General features: G+C 32.9%; 2 protein-coding genes across 2 annotated transcripts; both read left to right on the top strand.

The window, feature by feature from the left end:
* The first annotated feature begins 1732 nt into the window (after nt 1–1732).
* LOC146959395 (uncharacterized) lies at nt 1733–14056 on the top strand. Its single transcript, XM_085740932.1, has 18 exons — nt 1733–2047; nt 2244–2465; nt 3337–3432; nt 4225–4277; nt 4497–4593; nt 4909–4982; nt 5741–5855; nt 6684–6794; nt 7442–7518; nt 9058–9124; nt 9901–9966; nt 11047–11154; nt 11265–11395; nt 12128–12194; nt 12313–12380; nt 12593–12686; nt 13002–13072; nt 13353–14056. Exons 1-18 carry the CDS (start codon nt 1895–1897, stop codon nt 13729–13731), a joined length of 2049 nt encoding a protein of 682 aa, XP_085597058.1. The 5' UTR covers nt 1733–1894; the 3' UTR covers nt 13732–14056.
* Nucleotides 14057–15998: 1942 nt separating this feature from the next.
* Nucleotides 15999–17263, top strand: LOC146959394 (putative membrane-associated kinase regulator 4). Its single transcript, XM_085740931.1, has one exon. The coding sequence runs from the start codon at nt 16152–16154 to the stop codon at nt 17154–17156; it is 1005 nt and encodes a 334-aa protein (XP_085597057.1). The 5' UTR covers nt 15999–16151; the 3' UTR covers nt 17157–17263.
* Nucleotides 17264–21116: the final 3853 nt, after the last annotated feature.

The following is a 21116-nucleotide window of genomic DNA, read 5'->3' as shown; positions in this document are numbered from 1 at the left end:
TGAACAAGTAAAAAAAATTAGCCACTATGCGCCACTTAACGCACGCCACTTAAATTAACGTGCGTCACATAACTCACGGCACTTAACTTAACTTGCACATTATTTTACACTTGCGCTAGTTAACTAGCGCATGAGCATTTTGGGCATGGCTGCAGGGCGCAGGTGTTTTGTGCTGGGGGAAGAGCATATTTTTTTAAAGGTAGATACAATGGCGGAGCTACATTAGGGCATATGTAGGCCACGACCCACCCAACCCAAAAAAAATAGTTTTTTTTTATAAGGGAAATTACTAAAACATTCTTGACTTTTAAACACCATTATCTTATGACCCACCATCTTCTCTGTTTCAATACACGTTATTATCACATTTTCAAGTCCCTCGAATGCATAAAAGATTATTTTGAATTTTTAAAATATGTAATCTAATTTTTTTTTTTATGGTCAACATTGTGTGTGACGCTTATTCTCTCTCAGAAAAAAAAATTGTGTGTAACGCTTATGAAAACACATTTTTTTTATATATATTATAGTTTATTTTGGCGGCCTACTCAATTTTTTTTCTAGATCTACCATTGGGTAGATAATTTTTTTTTCTTGTTGACAAAAGATGCTAATTTTTTCTAAATTTGAAGATGATAGAAAAAAAAATGGTGAACGTGAGTTTTTTTAATTAAAAATAATTTTAAAACATATAATTTGATGAGTCGTGCATGTTACATGAGTATTTAATGATTACATTAGAAATATTTAGGATGTGTTTGGTAAAAATAAGCTATAAGTTAGCTGATAGCTGATAAGCTAGTTGATAACTGAAAAACTAGCTTATAGCTGATGACTGATAGCTGATGGATTATAGCTGAAAAATTAACTTATTAAAATTAAAAGTGTTTGGTAAAATTAGCTGTTGAAGTGATTGATAAATATAAAATGACGTAAAAGGACGTGCTTGTTTAATTTTTAATATAAATCATATATATATATATAGGGGTTTGCTAGGATACACCCACTAGTTTTTATTAAGGTGTGTTTTAGCAAAGATATAACTAAAAAGTTGTTAAATACACCTTAAGGTGAATGTTGCTAAAACACACCTTCTAAAAAAATAAGTGGGTGTATGTTAGCAACTCCTATAGGCATTTGCTAGGATACACCCACTTATTTTTTAGAAGGTGTGTTTTAGCAAGTTATAACTAAAAAGTAGTTAAATACACCTTAAGGTGTAGCTTGCTAAAACACTCCCACATAAAAACTAGTGGGTGTGTTCTAGCAAATCCCATATATATATATATATATAATTTTTATTACTTAACGTATTTCTTTTTAAAGATTTAAATATATTTCAAATTATTTTTATCTCTAAAATGACAAATGTATATATGAATTCAATCGATATTTTTTATTTAACAAAACTTTTTTTTATGAATTTTATTTATTGCTTCACTATTTATTGTAAATTTTATATAAAATCATCTATTATATGAACTATTAAAAATTAGTAGTAACATGTCTTTGTTTTATATTCTTTCAAAAATAAAAATGTCTTTGTTTTATAAAATTAGAGACCAAAAATAAAATGCACTTGGGCAAAAATAAAATGTTTTGTTTTTGAGAGTTTATTTTTTGGTTTAGAGGTTGTTTTTGAGAGGTTGAAAAAGAAAATGTTAAAAAATGAGGTGAAAACGACGTCGTATCCCCAGTGCCTGAAAAACGCCTCATCGACGTCTTCATCCTCAGCAAAACAAACAGCAAAGAAAGATAAACAGATACAGATAGATACTATAGGATTCCGTGCATTCCAATTTCGAAACCACAAACCCTAATTTCCATTGCACGCTTCATTTCTCTCTTCTTTTCACAACAACGTTGACTTCAACGAAGCCTCTGTATCGAAACCATGTCATCGTGGCTAAGATCCGCCGTCAACAAAGCCGTCGAGGTCGGCAACAAGAACAACCTCACTAACACCGTCAAAAAATATGCCGACACCGTCGTTCAACACGCCGGTCAAGCCGTTGCTGAAGGCGCCAAAATCCTTCATGATCGCATTGTAAATTCCGCATTCCTAATATTTTATTGCAATTTTAGGCCTAATTATTATCCTAATTTAAGCAACATTAGTTTAATTCAATTCTGGTTTATGCAGTTCTAATTAATTTGCTAAGTTACCATGTAGTGTTTTGAATTTTGAAATTAGAGCGATGAGAATCGATATTTTTTTTTTTTTTTTTTTGTGGACTTTGTAGTCAGCTAGAAACTATAGAAGTGTTGCTCAGACAGTTAAAAGATTGGAAGAAGCTGCTATCTTGCATCGAGGACCTGAGAGAGTTCAGTTGCTTAGGAGATGGCTTGTTGTTCTTAAAGAGATTGAGAATTTGTCGGGAGCTTCGGCTGAAGGTAAAGAGAAGACTCTCGAGCAGCACCTTGCTGTTGAAGATATTAAGGAGAATCCACAGAGACCTTCTCTGGTTAGAAACTTTCCTTGCATGCAATCATTTTATTTTAGTTTGGTATAATGTACTGATTTTAGGGTATTACTAATTTGCAATTTACCGAAGTTTTTGGAGGTTATATGAAATTATGCTGTATTGAATTTATTATCCCGGTTTTTAATTCTGGAGATTACAAATGCTTTCTCAGTTTTCTCAATACTACTGTTTGCCGAAATGCTGCATGGTCTTTCCGTCTTTTAGGTGATAACTGAATTATCGGATTGTTTGATACAGTTTTTCCTCCCAATTAATTTTTTCTCTGTGTCCTGTGTTGTGTTATATAAATTAAATATAGAGGACTGTTTGAATGTTTGTTTGATACCATGTAAAGTCAGAATTCCATCAGCCAGACCTCCTTTGACCAGCCATTTTGCATGCCCATTGATATATTACTCTCACTGTCCCTAATTATAAGACCCCTTTGTGACAATTGTTTGTCCATAAATATAAGACCCTTTATGAATTTCTTGATAGTACATATATACATTTATCATTCTTTTTCCAAATATGTCTCTTAGTTATACTACCAATTTGTTTTGGAATATGAAAAGTAATCATTGAATGCATCCATAAACGAGCAATTTAGTGACAGTCATACACATTAATACACTACCACTTTTTCTTAATATGTGAGAAAAGTACCAATGTGTTATATAAATAGGGGCGAAGGGAGTATTAAGAAGTATTGTGTTACCTCAGTTCTCAGGTGAAAACTATTATGTGTCTATCATTGCAGATAACTGATACACAGTTTTTTATTTGTTAACATAGTACTTTAAATCGTGAATGCAATGACATCCATCTTATATTAGCTGTTTGTTTTCATTATTCTACTGGTTCTTTTCAGGTTCTTTATTATGATTCTGATATTGGAGGAGAACCACTAAATTTTCGCGATGTTTTTCTTCAAAGTCAGGCACTGGAGGGTATAACACTATCAATGGTATGCTTCAGTGATGTTAATTATTTTCTACAATAATGCCGAAAGCTGAATTTCCGCTGGTATAATGTTATACCAATTATGATTTATTCTGTGCATAGACTAGACCTATGGGTGGTGTTTGTTCACCTTAGTTCTTCCCTCCCACAGGAACCAAGATGCACTGTTTGTTTAATTCTTATGTTTGATCTTGATCTATCTCTCAAACACACGAAATATAGGACAAAACCAATACGGCATATTTTTTCCCTTTTTAACCTGTATACCTACTACTACCGTAGTGCTTCAAGAAGTCCTGGCAAAAAGGGTGCAGACAGAGTAGCTTGTTTACAATACATTTGTGAAGTGAGGCATGACATTAACTTGGTAATATCCCGAGATAGTTTGGGTGTTATATAATAATATTAAATATATACTTATATTATTAATGTATGCATCTATGTATTTTACTTTCTTTTTCCTTCCTGATTGTGTGGGAGAGGGAATTAGCATCTAATATTCATAGGCACATTGTATATGTCTAGTAAATTAAATCTAAAAATCGATTTATTTTCTTCATATTTTCACTGAGTTAATAATTTTTTTGTTAATATTCCACAAATGGTATTTGTATTAAATTGGTTATATCTTTTTGTTCCTTTATTTTTCTTTGATGTACAGTTATTTCACCTTCATGTAATCATTTTAAGGTAGTATCCTCATAATGGTAAAAGAATCATACTGGATTAGTATACTTTTGTTATAATTGCTGATAATGGAGGTTAACCGCAGGGTTAACTTTTTTCTATTCCTCAGATTATTGAAGCTCCAAACGAGGAAGAGGTTTCCCTTCTCCTGGAGATGTTTGGGTGAGTCTACTAGTATTATACATTTTCAACGGCCTCATTATGATTTGCAATCAACAACATGTATGTGATATTTTACTGGCATGATTTATATGACCTGTGTTATATAAGTGTATTCGTCATTGGAATTTTAGTTTCATCTTCATCTTTGTGGAAGTTTTTAATATTTCAGCTGTACCATAGACATGTCCAAACCATTTTAATATAACCTTATTCCTATAGGCTTTGTCTTACTGGGAGAAAAGAAGTTCATAATGCCATAGTAAGCAGCTTACAAGATTTGGCAACAGCGTTTTCAAGCTACCAAGATGAAGTACTGGTAAGGATTATTGGGGCCTCACTTATGTCTACCGATATTTATTAAGCAGTAAATGCTTCCTATGTTTTCTCCTCCCTCTTCGGTTAGTTGTATTTTTTTGAGTCAAACTATGAATTCATGAAATACTTGGAGGTTTGAACTTTGATGCATTGGTAATCAATATTTTCATTTTATAGTTCAATTTAAACTACAGTTTTTTAACTCCTAGAGTTTATCTTGTGAATTTTGAGCTTAGGTATATAGATGTGGGTTTTTTGTGTGTTCATTGCCATTCACGCATCTAGTAAGTTCTTATATGTTTACCTTGTTCTTTAGGTGAAGCGAGAGGAATTGCTTCAGTTTGCACAACGTGCCATCACTGGGTTGAAAATCAATTCTGATGTCGCAAGGTCAGTACGAAACAAGGGGGGTTTCGATGTCATTTTCTTTATACCATTTCTGCTAGACACCTAAGTTTTATGGTTTTATCCGGAGTTCACATTCCAAGAGTGGGCAGATTGTGTTGTGTCAAATGTTTACTAAATTGATATTAATCCTTTCTCCAGCAGTGATTCATAATTGATTTTTTAAGCTATACTCATTTAAATAACATGTGTGGCTATTTTTGTAGTAAGGACAATGTTGCTATAGGGAACATCAGGATCTGAATGATATTAAACCTTGATCTTATATGACACCAGTATAATATGTAGGTACTAGCCTATTAGGTAGCATTGTGGTGATAACTTTGGGTGGAAATGTGTTTTCTATTGCAGTTATGACTGCTTTTGTTGTGTAGTTGAACCCGCCTCTGCCATCAAACTCCTGTACGATTGATTTAGGTGAAACTGGTAGGTAACAGTTATGTTTCCCAGGAAAATATCATAATTAGTATGAATAAACATCAACTCTATTATTAGTTTAACTAGACATGATACTTGTTTGGGTGGAGGGTGTGGCAGTGTGGGGGTGGGGTGGTTTGACCCAATACTCATACTGCTATACGTCATCTGTTAAGGGTTCGGTGCCGTCCATTCAGGGAAAGATTGCTTTGCTATTATGCCCTCTTTTGTCCAATCGGATCCATGATTACCAATATAATCTAAAAATGAGAAAAGTGTTCTACAATCTAGTTAACTTTAGATCTTGATTTTCTTTCTGACTGCAGAATAGATGCTGAAGCCTCTAGTCTTAGGAAGAAGCTCAGTGAGATAACAACTTCACAGGGGGTTGTGAATAAAATTGATTATAAAGCTGCTGAGGAAACAGAAGCAACCCTACAGGTGTGTTCTGTTGTAACCTTCTTCCTGTTGCCCTTTATTTTGTCAGTAATGAATTTTTGCAGTGCGACTAATATAATAATATATGTGATTGGATAATAATATTTGGGTTAACCTCTCAATAAGCTCTGGAATAAGACATTTTAAGTATCACATTTTGTCCTGTTTATTTATGCTCTTTCTTTTGCTTCTTAAGAGAAAAAGCCCCTTTTAGTTAAAGAAAGTGTTTACAAATATTCAAGTTCTTAAAACCCTAAAAATAGGCTTGTCTTCAGAAGCTAAAATAATAGCTTATAAAAGAATCTCGAAAACGAAAACTACATTGTATCATTCAATGTGCTTCTGCCGAGGTTTTATTTTCCACCTATTTTCTTTAAGGAAGAGGTGTTACTAGGCTATGAATTCCACATAGCTTCTTGAATTCTGTGGGAGATTTTGACTCTCCTCTCTCCATTCACACCCGTTGCCCCAACATTCTGACATTTATCAAATATTGCATTTTATCTTAGTAAAATTTTGTTTTGGATTTTGCAACCTTAGAGTTTTGATCATTAATTTAATCTGCAAGCCTTTCATACCTTTTTGCTCAAATTATTTTGTTAGTTTTATTCTTCACTTTAAGAGTTTAGAATTTAAAAATCCATTATGAATTTAATTGCAAGAACTTATTTTTCGAGTTTTGTGAGCAATTAGAAGATAATCAACCTTTACTAACGAGTGATTGACTTGTTTAACATACATGTCTAGTTTTCGTTATTTTATTTATATATCCCCTCCCCTTCCTTGTTTTTAAATTAAAAAAAGGAGTCTAACCAGCCAACCATTTTACAGGCTTTAAAAGTTGCACTCGGACAGATTAGAATTTGTTCCAGACTGGAAGGATTATTGCTGAAGAAAAAAAATATAAGCAATGGAGACTCTCCTGAGGTTCATGCCCAAAAGGTACAATTTTTTTTTTCTCTCTGTAGGAGTTTCTTTTGGAATGATAGGAGAAAGGAGAACAAGATGTGCAAGTTGTATTATCTTGTATGAAAACCTAAATATAGGAAGGATTGAAGGAATCTAAACAAGAATGGTTACCTCGAGTCTAGTATCATAAAAATTGAATCTCTCAAAAATGGAAACTAAAACATAATGAAAAGGGGCTTGTACCATTTATAACTTTCACAATTACCCTTCTCTAGTTGCCAATCCTTCCCCTTTCAAAAAAAGTTGTCAGTTGTAATGGTTGGACATAACTGAGCATCCAAACAGAGCAAACATTAGCCAGTATTTTATAATTTTCATCCTTATCATCCCCTCCAATATTTTGCTCCCGAATAGTATGCAAACTGCCGAACAACGAAAATACCAGGTGTCTTAAGGAGGGACCACTGATAATCCCGTTAGTAGATATCTCAACTAATGTAAGCAGGAGTGGGATCAATAGAACTTGCAATGGTGGTTATTTCATTTTTGGTTATTTGGTGATATTGTCAGACTCAGAAATGCTTTGTTTATATTTTTCAATCACATTTGTATTGAATGTAGTTCTGTAGTGTCTTTCTATTATTTTCTATTTATAACAATATTATCATGTTTATAAATAGGTTGACAAGCTGAAGGTCTTAACGGAATCTCTTGTTAACTCTGCTGCAAAAGCTGAAAAGCGTATTTCTGACAACAGGTAATGTTAAACTATGAAATTTTTGGTTATAGTGTTCTCTCTTAATTTTGGTTATCTTAATTAATTTTTAGGGTCTTGCTAACAAGTTCCCTAAGGGCACTTGTTAAGGCTCTAAAATAGAAATAATTGGTAAGTTTTATGTAGAAAAAATTACTTTTTCAAATTTCAATGTGTTGAATGCATCAATCCCAACACAAAAGTTCTTCTCTAGGCTTCTTAACAAGTGCCCTTAGGGTTAAGGGCACTTGTTAACATTTTCCTAATTTTTATAGTCAAGAGACCATATTTGTTGAAATCATTGTATTTTGCTTTTTGGCTTTGAAACTTCTTATTTCTTAAGTTTTTTTATGAACAATTAAGTTTTATTTAAAACTGGGTCGATATGCTAGTAAAGTATGACTCACTTTTGAATAATGTAGTGTTTGTGACATCATACATAACTCTGTCTTACGAGCAAGTTAGTTATTTGCTTGCATAATCTCTATGTGGTGTAAAGTATTAGTTTGTCCATTTGTTATATATAGCACCCCGTGTAGGTTCTTATATACATATATGATTAGAGCCAATAACTAAATTACCTCTTGTCATCAATATTGATACTTTTTAATCTCTTTCATTATTAATGGAAGAGTATAGTACACTATATTCTCTCTTGCCATTGTTAAAATGATCTCGGGCCATTAGATATCAGGGGTAACTAGTGAGAGATTGGGAGTAATCGGACACTGGCCTATATATAACAGGTTATATCATTTATATAGTAAAGGAAAACCATCTACTAGAAGTAGTCTACTATACAAACTAATGCTTATATACGAACCAGCTACTAGAATTTAGAAAACTTAAAGCAGAAGTCCAAATAGCTTTAGGCTTTAGATGAAGTTAAGGAAAAATTTCACCGCCTAAATGCCATATTTTCGTCTCTATTCAATATCCAATTTTAAAGTTCCTAAATGCAAATAACTGAGATTTCCATGGACACGGATATACACCGTAAAACAGTGTGATGCTACAGCAGGACACCTATCAACTCCAAACAAAATTATTGAAATCTTTGCATTTTCTAGTGAAAATATTTGTATCTTTGAGCTCACCTCTTATGGATTTTTTTGCCCACATTACGTGGGTATGGGTGAAATTGACCAGTAATTTTTCCATTTTGATGGAGGAGGGTGGTTTCTTCTGCAGCGAAACAGATAATTTGAGAGCTGTTATGGAGACATTCAATTGTTTTTGGCTCAAAAACGAGGCAAATTCTTGAAATTGAAAAATTAATTGTACCATCTGTGGCAATACTGCCTGTCAGTGTCAAATTCTAGTCAATCCGGCCTGTCGGTGGCAATACTGAATGGTGAAAACATTTTTTAAAATAAAAAAGTGAGGAATATTTTACCTTGTGCTTATGTTTCCAGTGCTTTGCTCAGCTTATGTAGATGAAACCAGGAACCAACCGTGCAGGGTCTTATTTTTCTTTATTTAATAATTTGCTTCAGATGCCAAACACTAAATCATGTCTTCTCTATCTCAATAATTTGACAGACAACAAAAAGAGGAGGCATTAAAAGTTCGCGTGACTAAAGGTGGTGAAACTGGTGAAAAGGAGAAGGTAATGTGTTGATCAGAACAGCAGTACATTATGATGTCAATTATCACTAGTCTGTCATAGATGTGTTATATTTCAAATGAGATTTGATGATTGTACATGACCAGGCTGTTATTGTTATGCTTGTCATGTAATTGTTAAAATATAGAAAATATCTTATTATTTCTCTTCTTTTATCCATCACTTCAACGTTAATGAACACTGTATTGAAAATGAGGGTTTAATTTAAGAGGAATGTTATGTTATACCGTATGAATGGAATGGCAGACGAATAGCAACACTGCTTTGAAGAAGCCTAAATTTGTAATTTTCTCCTTTGGCACAAATCATGTCCCTGTAATTGTCAAAATCCACAGCTTAAACCAATTCTTGCGTTTCGTCTCTCAAGCCTTCGTAATATTGAGCATTTTCCTTAATTTAATCAACGGAGAATATCCTTAATGCCTTACAGGAACATGTTTGTTTATTGACGTAAGTTACCATGATATGTATCTTTTCCGTGATATAGTTTGTACAAGATGGCTTTTCCCCAAATGTGTTCACGCTACACCCATCACTTGGGTGTTCTTTTTCTTGTATTCCTTCTTTTTCATTCGCTTATAATGCAGAAGGTGGGATTGCTTTGCAAGATTAATACCTTTATCCCTTTCAATTGGTTCAAATTTTCGGGGGGTGGGGGATGAATTTAAGTTTTGTGGAAATAGAAATATGTCAACTTTGTGTTCATAGGAGCAATGACTCCAATTGATTTTTGTTTTCTTCTTGCCTTTTGTTTTCAGGAACTGACAGCTGAGATATCTGAACTCCAACAGAAAAAAGATAATCTTGAAGCTGAACTGAAAAAGGTACTAGCCATTTTCTTTATGAAGAAACTGTTGGTTTTTTATTATAACAATTTTTTTGATATTACAGATTCTACAGATTTTGGTACATCTTGTGTATAAAATGACTAACCTCTAATCCTTCAGTAATAGTAATTTCACCCTTCTGGAGCTAAACATGTTATTCTTTTAAGGCCAAATACCTCTTTTGGTCCTTTAAGTCTGACAAAAATATACCGTGTTAGTTCTTTAAGTCCGTTACCCTTTTAAGGACCTATTTGAAATTTAAAAACTTAAAAAACTTCAAATAGGTGCATCAAATTAACAACTTAAAGGACTTATTTGAAACTTAAAAAAACTTAAAGGACCTATTTGAAACTTAAAAAACGTAAAGGACTAACTCGGTATTTTTGTCAAACTTAAAGGACCAAAATAAGTATTTAGCCTTCTTTTAATTTAAAAGTATTGACATTTCAACTTAACTAATTGCTTCTCACCTTTGATTCTGTTCCATTGCTTTTTTCTCTTTATATGTGCGTGATCTTTATAAATAGTTTAAACAATTATAATATTTTGTGATATTTAACTACTCCGTCCGTTTCAAAATGAGTGTCGTTAAAGTTATTACACACAGATTAAGGAATGCAATAAAGTAGTCAAAAGACATTTCATTTTTACTAAATTAACCCTTTCAACTATTGGTGTGTATCTAAACATCATAAATGTAAAGTAGAAGATAGTGCTTTGGGAGTAGTGTACTAGTAATAATTAGAGGGCATAATTGAAAAAATCAATTGATTCTACATTGAAAAGTGAAAAATGATATTCATTCTGAAACAAATAGTTTTTGCTAAAACGACACTCGTTATGAAACGGAGGGAGTATAATTTAATGAATAATGCTATATAGTATGACACTTTTTTTTCACGAAAAATAATACTGTCGATATGTCTTGTTCTATGAGGAACCAAATAAGTTGTTACCTACGGAGTTTGGGTGAAAACACGGTGGACTAAACAACCAATCACAATATTTAACCACTTTTCATGAGTTAAAGTTTCTTAAGTAATTTAATAAAAACCAAAGTTTAAATTTGAGTTTTAGGTTAATACTTCTTTGGCTGCTGCTCAAGCACGATTGTGGAACGTGAGGGAAGAGAGAGACCAGTTTGAGGAAGCAAACAATCAGATAGTTGAGCATCTGAAGATAAAGGTTTGAAATTATCTTTTTTCTTGGTGGAGTGTCCTGTTAAATCAACGCTGCTTAATACAGTTTTACACTCACCGCCCAGTTTGATATTTTGATTTGACCTTGATTGACAGGAAGATGAAATTACGAAATCAATTAGCTTATGTCGAGTAGAATCAGATGTCATCAAAACGTGGATCAACTTTCTGGAAGATACTTGGGTTCTCCAGCAGTCAAATACAGAAATTTATGAGAAGCAGGTCAGGTATGTAATTGAACATGCTGAACTTGAGTAATGAATGTTTTAATATCTGTAAGAGTGTTTTTTGAGTGAATATACTTTAAATTTATTAGATACACAAAATTAGGTTTACTAGTATTTATTACATTAGGAGTGACCATAGTCCACCCGATAGACCTGATTCAGCAGAATAAACATGAAAGTTAAATAATTGATGTATATAATAGGAAAAGGATTGATCTTATTCACTGTCTCCTGTCCCAATCATCAAGACTGTTAAAAGAGTATAAGCTCTCAGAGGGTGTTGGAAAGGCTCTGATATCTTTTAATTCCATTGCCAATGACCCCAACCCAAGACTATTTTCCTCTCATCTTGCTGCCTCCTATATACTCAGTATTATTCACAGCCCAACAAATTTCCCGTTGATGGTCTGTCTGATGCTAACTAAATCCAACTGGGACTGTAGTCACGTTATTACCAACAACAACCAAGCCTTGTCCCACTAAGTGGGGTTGGCTACATGGATCATTCAAATTACACAATAATGTTTTATCATAAACAATATTTGGTCCAACTCATTAATCTCCAAGTCTTTCCTAATAGTTTCTCTTAGAGTCATGTTATTACCACCACCACCACATATTCTCAGTCTCTACAGGTATCTTTCTACCGGAAATATCGAATATAATTATTCTGCCATTGTTCTTTATTTTTTTACAACTCAGTAATTATTCAATAATGCTTTTTTTGTGAAGTGATGAATTGGAGAGACACGAGGACTATTTTGTGAACTTGGCCATTCAGCTTCTTACTACTTACCAGGTATTTACTTCCCTTCATTGATTCAGATAATGGGTGGAAAATGGCAGGAGTCATTTTTGTTTCCCTCCGTTTTTTTTTTCTTCCTATGTGTAATATGACCTACGCTGTTTGTCTACAGAAAGAGTTGGAGCCTTGTATTAACCATATTGGAACATTTGTTGTGAACCTCAAGAATTTGACTCAGAGGTAATATCATTTTATTAAATCTTGTCTTACATGGGCACTTTTAGCTGGCAATTTCTTTGATGGTACAAATTGCTCACAATTTCGATACTAGTTTGTGTGTGTGTGTGTGTGTGTGTATATGTTGTGTTTGGACATTAGAATTCATTTAAAATGTATGCATACATGTATTATTATGTATTTATCTATTTCCTTAATTTTTCTTGAGGAGACAGGTTAGAAATGACAACCAGTGCAGATACTGAGGATTCACAAGTATTAAGTCCAAGGAGAAATCTTGAGGAAGAATATTTGACCTATGAAGCCAAGGTAATATGAGACTTTGAGTGATTTTGAATTGCTGGCGTGTTCATCTGCACCTTTTCAAATTATTTCTCCCCTAATGGAAAAATTGCACTTTTATCCTGGATTTGTTCTTTTTTTTTCCCTTCAATTCAGTGGCTTCAATTCATAGAAACACTGTCCTGTCATATTGTGGACTCTTTTGTAGCTGTTGGCAGTATTTTTGTACTAATATTTTGGACTGTTCAATTTTGTGTTGTTTACTATTCATGTCTGACCCTCAATATCTGTTGCTTGCTGTATGCTCCATTGTCCATGATTCTCCATGTTTTCTTGTTTCAGATTATTACCACTTTCAGTGTAGTGGATAACATGAAACAGCAGTTTTATGCTCAACAGGGAAATATTTCCAGGTTTTGTATTTTCTTTCTTACTAACTATGTCGGGTTTCTTTGCTATATGAAATGATTAAAATATAAGTACAAAATAAATCTGATGTCTTAAATCAAACTCAAACCTTTTCTCACTGGTCGTGAGTCATACCTAATAATACCTGTTAAAACCATTTTGTTTTCTTCCCTGCTAAGAACATCTTATCATAGGTTGTCATGATTCTACGTATAGAAATTAATGCCGTCTCTCTTCTTAATCTACAATATTTCCATTTAACTTGCTTATCGGGTTCAAATCCAGGAAAGATGAAGAGAGAGTTAAAGAGCTGTTTGATGCCATTGAAAAGTTACGAACTCATTTTGAGGCTATAGAGAGGCCAGTTCTTGAAATAGAGAGCCCACCTGTGAAGACTGAAACATTACCTTCTGAGAAAAAGTCAGATGGCACACCTTCACCTTCTGCTTCAGTTGGAGGTACCGAGTTTTCAAAGACAGAGACAGGTGAACAGCCAAAATCACCTTCACTCAAATCAGATCAGGTATTGGACCATGAAGCTGAATTAGCCAAGCTTGAATCTGAGTTTGGAAAGGTTAGTACTCAAGATTACTCAACAGAGGAAATTAATGATTGGGAATTTGATGAGCTTGAAAAAGAATTTGTATCTGGTAGCAACAAGTGATTAGTTCAATCTCTGTTCCTTGCCCTTTTTATTTTTTTAATATTAATCTGTTCTTAGACATTAATGCTTGCTGTTGTAATTTTATAATGAAGCAAGTGCAAGTGTTAGATAAATCTGTAAGCTATAGGTTGGCTGTTGATGAAGCTTGCAAGATCAGACGGGCCTTTGCATCTGTAAAGATTAAAGATCATAATTTATTAATTTCCCTGTAAAGCACTGAATTTGTAACACGTAGACGAAGTCATCAAATGATTTGTAATGATTAGCATGGCTGTAAATTTTAAACTAAGCATTAGTTTGGTGCATAGATGAATGTTATTTATCATGAGATTTGTGTCGAGCTAATATGCCATACGCTCCTGGAAGGAACCGTAAAACAGACTACTAGACAAGTTTTATACTCTCCCCACTCTTATTTGATAAAAATGATTGTGCCCTATTTTACTTCTCTCTAATTTCCAGTACTTTTTTTTTGTTGTAAAACTCGGTATCTGGCATAAGGACCGACTAATCCGATGAATCTAATTTCACCGTCCATTTGCGGGGCCCCATTTAGCTTCGTATGGACTTAGTCCACTAAAATTGACAACTGGGAAAATCAAACCTGGGAACTTGAGAGGAACACACTCCAAAGTCTTAAGTTAACACCACTAGGCCAATCCAAATGAGTTAATCTTATTTTAAATTTTACCGGTACTCTTTTCTTTAAATGCAAAGGGAATGAAATTTCAATTGGTTGTGAGAGGGATGGAGTTTCAGAAGTCTTAATAATACCAAATTCCAGGCAAAATATAAGTGTTAATAACTTTCAAATAAAGTTTTAACTTGTGAGTAGCACAACTAGGGTCTATGCAAGAGATGAATGACCAGTAAGCACTAAGCAGTTGTCCATGAATGTTTGCTAACGCATCTCAAACAAACATTGCATATTGGGAGAAAAAGAAGGAATAGATAGGACCTTGTTGCTTTGCTTTGAAAAAAAGAAGAGAAGAGATAAAAACCAAAGTTGGTAGGAATTTGTTAAAAAATAATGATAAACCAAAGTCTCGAGCTTTGCAGGCATTCCGGCCTAAGTCCACTCCTCCCACCATTATTTGTCGGGACATTTCTCAAGTCAGTTTTATTCAGTGTGTGCATTTACTATACTTTATTCACTTACTATAGTACTTGAATATTGAAAATGGAATTATTAATCAGAAAAGCAGATAAGTTAGCAGCAATAAACACAGACAGAATAATTATAAAAGATTGAAAAAGAATCCCATGTTTTGTATGTGTCTACACAAAAAGTTTAAGCAGGGCCTAACCTTAACCGTGTGCAAGTTATACTAAAGTGTGTTAAAACAAAAACAAAACCAGGAATCCGGTAAAAAGTGGAAATTGTGTAATCCTTGGAAGTTGATTAGTTCTACTGTTATTATTTAATCATCATCATCAAATGCAGCCAAGCCAACAGGTGTATTTCCCTTTATTCTGATGATCTGATTAATTTTGATGCATTGAACTATACCAAACGACTTTAATGAATGCGGAATTGCATGCTATAATAAAAATATCTTATTCAGAAACCAAATTTGCTTGCATGGGAATTTGCAAATAAGACATATATAAGATTCCAAAATGGCTCTTAAATTTATAGACAAACTTTTAACAAAATGCACCATAAGTCGTGAGTCTATTATGCTCGACAAATACTCTATTTACTGCCCACAGGTTCCTGTCTTCTTTCCACTCTTCTGCTTGAAATAACATACATAATTGTTGCTCACTAATAAATGATTTTTTTGAAATATTTACCTTCTTACAAGGTTCTATCAACCATTGAGTTCTATATATTCACTTATAGTAAATTGTAAGGAAGAAATCAAATAAATGGCTAGGAGTGCGAAGCAGCCAACTCGGTCGATGAGTTGAGAGACGTTGAAGTACTAACCAAGAGATCCAAAGTTCAAACCCTAAAAAAAATAACATGCCTACTAATTCATTAAAATTTACCTATAACAAATTATCTCTGCATCAGAAATTCCTTGATGAAACTAATTGATGGGACTTTTGCTAATGTACCATTAACAAAATTATTGTAAAATTAGCAATGCCAATGAGAACAAATAACCACAAAGTTTATGTCCTGTGGGTCAGTGCTTCACCCCACAAGAAAATCAATCAGGTTTTAATTTTACATTGTGATGCTTGCAGTGCAGACAAACTCCTTCAATAATGAAAAGATAAGAAATTAAAAAGCAATAAAATTATGATACCACTAAGTCTAGTTTACCACTTTTTAAATATAGTACATTAGTACACACTACCCTTTTAAAAGTAGCACTACTCTTCATTTTTTCATAATAAAACCTCAGCAACTGCTACCATTAATTTCTATCAAACATAGGAAGAATTCTCAAAATACCTGAAAGGCTAAAATGACTTCAAAAACACTCTTAGCATGTGACCCTTCAGATGATGATTACATCGACATGGAAGTTAGTTCATACTCAAAATTCTTCAATCATCATTCTGAAAACTCACATCCACAACATCCTAGAGAGTTTGAGTTCCAAATGTCTTCCATTGTTCAAGAGAAAGAGCCAACAACTTCACCAGCTGATGAGCTTTTCTACAAAGGAAAACTCCTCCCCCTTCACCTTCCACCTCGGTTACAAATGGTCGAAAAACTCCTTCAAAACCCTCACAAACCTTTTGAGGTTGAAAAGGATATCTTTGAAGAGTTCTATAGCACTCCATTAGCCACTACTACTTTTACAACGCCGATCACCGGCACACCATTTGAGTCCTGCAATATTTCACCATCTGATTCTTGTCAAGTTAGTCGAGAACTAAATGCCGAGGAGTATTATAACCTCGACTACCACACAACGGATACAAGTGGATTCGTTGTTGAAAACCAGAAGAAGTCATGGACTAAGAAACTGAAACAGTCTTCTTTAGGTTCCAAATTAAAGGCTTCAAGAGCATATCTCAAGTCCTGGTTTGGAAAATCTGGTTGTTCTTATGAAAACTATGCTTCATCAACAAAAGTTGCTGATGAAGGTTCAGTTTCAAAAGCAAGGGAAATTTTAAATAAGCATGTTCAAGGAGCAAATAAAAATCCATATGGCCAAATTCAAAGGCAAAGCTATCAGTCTTCGGTTTCTGTCATGAGAGGATACAAAGAAAAGAGCAGTGAAGATGGAAGTAATCATCACAGAAGATCATTCTCTGTTGGAATCAAACTTCTTTCAGGAAACAAGTCATCATCAAATTCCTCGATATCTGGTTCATCGTCATTTTCACTTTCAAACAAATCATATGGATGTCATCAAACTCACCAGCTTCTCAAAAGGTGCAACAGTGCAAGTTCAGAGATAGAAAACTCAATCCAAGGAGCAATTGCACACTGCAAGAAGTCTCAGCAAATTTTAACTTGAAAAGTAGCTTTGCTTGTCTTGTATTTTTCATGCATTGTCTTTCCAATTAGAAAGTAACCTTGTGATGAAAGATATATCCAGTTCACTAATACAAATTTTCATAAAAATTCATGGTTGTCAACATTTAATTAAAGTTCGAGCAATTGACTTATTTGAGTTTATCTACGATAACATGTGAGACTGTTTGAGAGAGCTTACGGAAACATCTTATGATATGTCCATAAGCTATTTTTAGCTTATTTTCATAAACTCTTCAAGATGGCTTATGAAAATAGTTTATAGATTATAAAAATTGTTTAACTTTAATTTATCTTTTGTTTTAGAAATATATTATTCATAAGCGCTCTTATATGATAAGTGTTTATGCTATAAGCGCTAAATTAAGTGGTTTATCCAAATAGTTACTTTGTCTACCAAATAATTAGATTTTGGTCCTCAACCACATTATGATGAGTTGAAAGTATGATTGTTTTGAAAATTAAAGCTCAGCATTGTACTATGTATCTATCCACTTTCCAAGCAAAAACCTTCCACCCAATATTAAGAGAATCAATTAGTAACTAACACAAGGGTGTGCATGGGGGATATAGTACATGGAAAAGTAAATGAAAAGGCTAAAAATATACTCCCTCCGTCCCATATTACTTGACCTATTTAGAATATTTGCACTATTCATGTAACATGCTTTGACTCTATTTTTCTACTAATATATAAAAACAAAATATAGCATATAAGATGTTGTTAGATTCGTCTCGATTAATATTTTCAAAATATCAAATTTTCGTAATTTTTTCTACTAGATTATTAAAGAAATTTAAGTTTAAAATTGTGCATTGGCATACGTGACGGAGTCAACTAGGTCAAGTAATATGGGACGGAGGGAGTATTACATTTTCTTACAACTTTTGATTTCATCAGACTATTGAAAGATATTTAAGTTGAATGTTTGATCTTCATAAAGGATTCACCACATTATATCATAGTCTCATTAGACCCATGTAACTAAGCACACCTAGTAGAAAAAGGCTATGGTTGTTGTGTACATGTGTATGATAGGCATCATCACTATTATTCTATTATCTATCATTTCCATATAGATTTTAAAATAAAAGGAATAATGAAGTGATCAAGAGAAGAAAACATTTATATATAACTTGCATGGAAATCTCACTGCTTCCAAGTGTTGTCAACCAGGGAATGAACAATGCAGTAGGAACTTGATTGAATCTGATATTAATGAGCAATAATGTGATTTTGTATGGTATTATATTATTTATCAATCATGAAAAAGGAATTACCAGGGAAGGCATAGTACAGACACAATGAATGAGAGGGTAATGTGGACATCATAACTCAAATTGTTGTAGTGGAACAAAGTATACTATCTAGAACTATTAAATGCAAAATAGACATATTACAATATCTTCTGAAAGCATAAACTTAAATTTGGAAATCAAATGAGAAAATTAGCTAGAATAAGGGAGACCAGTTTCCATAAATAAAGCTACTAATGCAAAACCATGCTCACTAATACTATCAAGGAATACTAAATTCAGCTATGTGTTCAAATGGTGGCAAACAAGAAAAAAAGAACCAGTCTTTTCATGTAATATGCTATAGAATTTTAATTGCTTACCTGTCAAGTATGATCATCCAATTTGCCACTAATGAATGTGTAATTGCCATATACCATTTTTCTTGAATAAAATAAGTATACTTTAAAGTACAAGTTTGTTAGATCCCTGATTTTATCAAATATCTAGAGTAACAATGATGATGATTGTGGAAACCCACATGTCTTCATTTCTTGGCAACTTATAAGACATTTGCCTTTAAATCCAATGAGGAAAGTTTATGAATAATTAAAGTAAGTTTAAAGATGTATTTTAAAATAATAATCACAGTTGAAATATAAAGAAATCCTTCAATGCAGACAAAGTGAGAAAAGAAACAGCTTTTCAGGTGGTCCTTTTTTTATTTCTTTTATTTATCTTTCGGGTGTAAGTGTAACCAATCCTTAAACTAAGTGAAAATGTTATAAGATGTTTGACACACCAACAACAACCATAGCCCTTTTCTAGTAGTTGAGGTTAGTTACATGGGTCTAATTATGAGACCATAATATAATGTGGTGAATCAATTACGAAGACAAAACATTCAAGTTAAATATCTTTCAATAGTTTTTTTTTTTTTAATCATTTCATTATGTGTAACTTGGTCATTAGATTTTACTGTTAACAAACGCCCCCATGTTTTACTTCTTTCTTCTAAAGGAAGGACCAAAACTTGTGTAATTGGGTAGATATATTACACATGAAATTGCAAACAAGCCCTTGCTTTTATGAGCCACAATCACTTCTAAATGAAGTAATTGTCGTATGGCATTTTTCTTTAATAAAAAGGTTTTTTTCTTTCTTAAATACAAGTTTGTTAAACCACTTGGGTTGGCCTACTAGTATTAGCTTGGGATCTGGGAGTGTGCTACTCCTCGAGGTCTCAGGTTCAATTCTCTCCTGTGACAATTTGGATGGACTAATTTAGCTTCTTAAACTCCGGTGACAATTTGGATGGACTAATTTAGCTTCTTAAAAAAAAAATTACAAGTTTGTTAGTTCCCTTGGTTCTGGGATGGAACTAGAAGGGGGCCAACAGAAGCCACAGTCCCGCAAACTTTTTTAGAAAAAACAAACTATACTAGTATGCTATTAGATTTTCGGTTTCAATATTTTTTTTGAACATTATGTGATATGGTATATTGACATTTTTATGGTTCCTCGTTACAATTTCATATAGAAATGTAAAATATATGCCTACGATTTTGTGCGTATACTCTTAGCCACTGTCAATGACTCACGGGTCGCGATTGCATCCTCCTAAGTTTGTATTTTCATTGTTTCATATTCTTTTTCTGTGTTATTCAATATCATTTTAGTCTTGTCATTCTATAACAAACATTAAGGTACTCAACCTTCTTATATCCATACAATTTCTTATAATTTTGGATATCTATTAATTTTGAATATATCTTATAATTTTTTAAATACCTTGTATATATGTTGTGCATTTGAAATTTTAATTTTTCAGTCCCCCTAAACTAAATTCCTGGCTCCGACCCTACCTTGGTTTATGAAATATCTAACGATGATGATGTTTGTGGAAACTCTCATATTTTCATTTCTTGGTAATTCATAAGACATTTGCCTTTAAATTCAATGAGGAAAGTTTTTTTTTTGGTGGTAAGGGTTCGAACCCCGGACCTTGCATATATTATGCATTGTCCATACCAATGAGAAAAGTTTATGAATAATTAAAGTAAGTTTAAAGAAGTATTTTAAGATAATATACAATTGAAATACTCCCTCTGTTTCAAAATGAGTGTCGTTTTAGCAAAAAAAAAAATTCAAAATGAATGTCGCTTTCAGTTTCCAATGCAATAATAACTTTTTTCTTTTCAATTGTACCCTTCAATTAATATTATGTTACACTACTTCCAAAGTATTATTTTTTTTCTTTAATGAAAAACAAACCAATAGTTGATTAGGATAATTTGGTAAAATTGCTATGACATTTGACTACTTTATTCCATTCCTTAATATGTGTGCAATTGACTGAAACGACACTCATTTTGAAACGGAGGGAGTATTAAAAGAAAATTCTTCGGTGACAAACATCTTTTTCAGGTGCTTCTTTCTTTATTTATTTTGCTTATGTTTTGGATAAACTAAGTGAAGATGTTACTCCTCCGTCCTATATTAGATGACTTAGTTGATAATGTGTAATATTGACCTGACACACTTTGATAATATTTTTTTTGCTAATATACAAAGATAAATAATATCATATAAGATGTTGTTGGATTCGTCTCGTTAAATATTTATAAAATATTAAATTTTCATAATTTTTTCTAATAGACAATTAAAGATAGTAAAGATAAAAAAAAAAATATGCATTGGTATGTGT

Source organism: Medicago sativa, chromosome 1 (genome assembly GCF_051527215.1).
Source record: "Medicago sativa cultivar Bolivia chromosome 1, Bolivia_mono, whole genome shotgun sequence".
Taxonomy (NCBI): domain Eukaryota; kingdom Viridiplantae; phylum Streptophyta; class Magnoliopsida; order Fabales; family Fabaceae; genus Medicago; species Medicago sativa.
The sequence above is the reverse complement of the archived record's forward strand: the minus strand, read 5'-3'. Positions and strand labels throughout refer to the sequence as shown.

What these genes read in the sequence shown, in the direction of transcription:
- LOC146959395 (XM_085740932.1), top strand. Translation starts at nt 1,895, where the DNA reads ATGTCATCGTGGCTAAGATCCGCCGTCAACAAAGCCGTCGAGGTCGGC. An exon ending in AAGCGTATTTCTGACAACAG is followed by an intron (nt 7,519 to 9,057) that starts GTAATGTTAAAC and finishes ATAATTTGACAG; the next exon opens with ACAACAAAAAGAGGAGGCAT. An exon ending in TTGAAGCTGAACTGAAAAAG is followed by an intron (nt 9,967 to 11,046) that starts GTACTAGCCATT and finishes TTTGAGTTTTAG; the next exon opens with GTTAATACTTCTTTGGCTGC.
- LOC146959394 (XM_085740931.1), top strand. Translation starts at nt 16,152, where the DNA reads ATGACTTCAAAAACACTCTTAGCATGTGACCCTTCAGATGATGATTAC.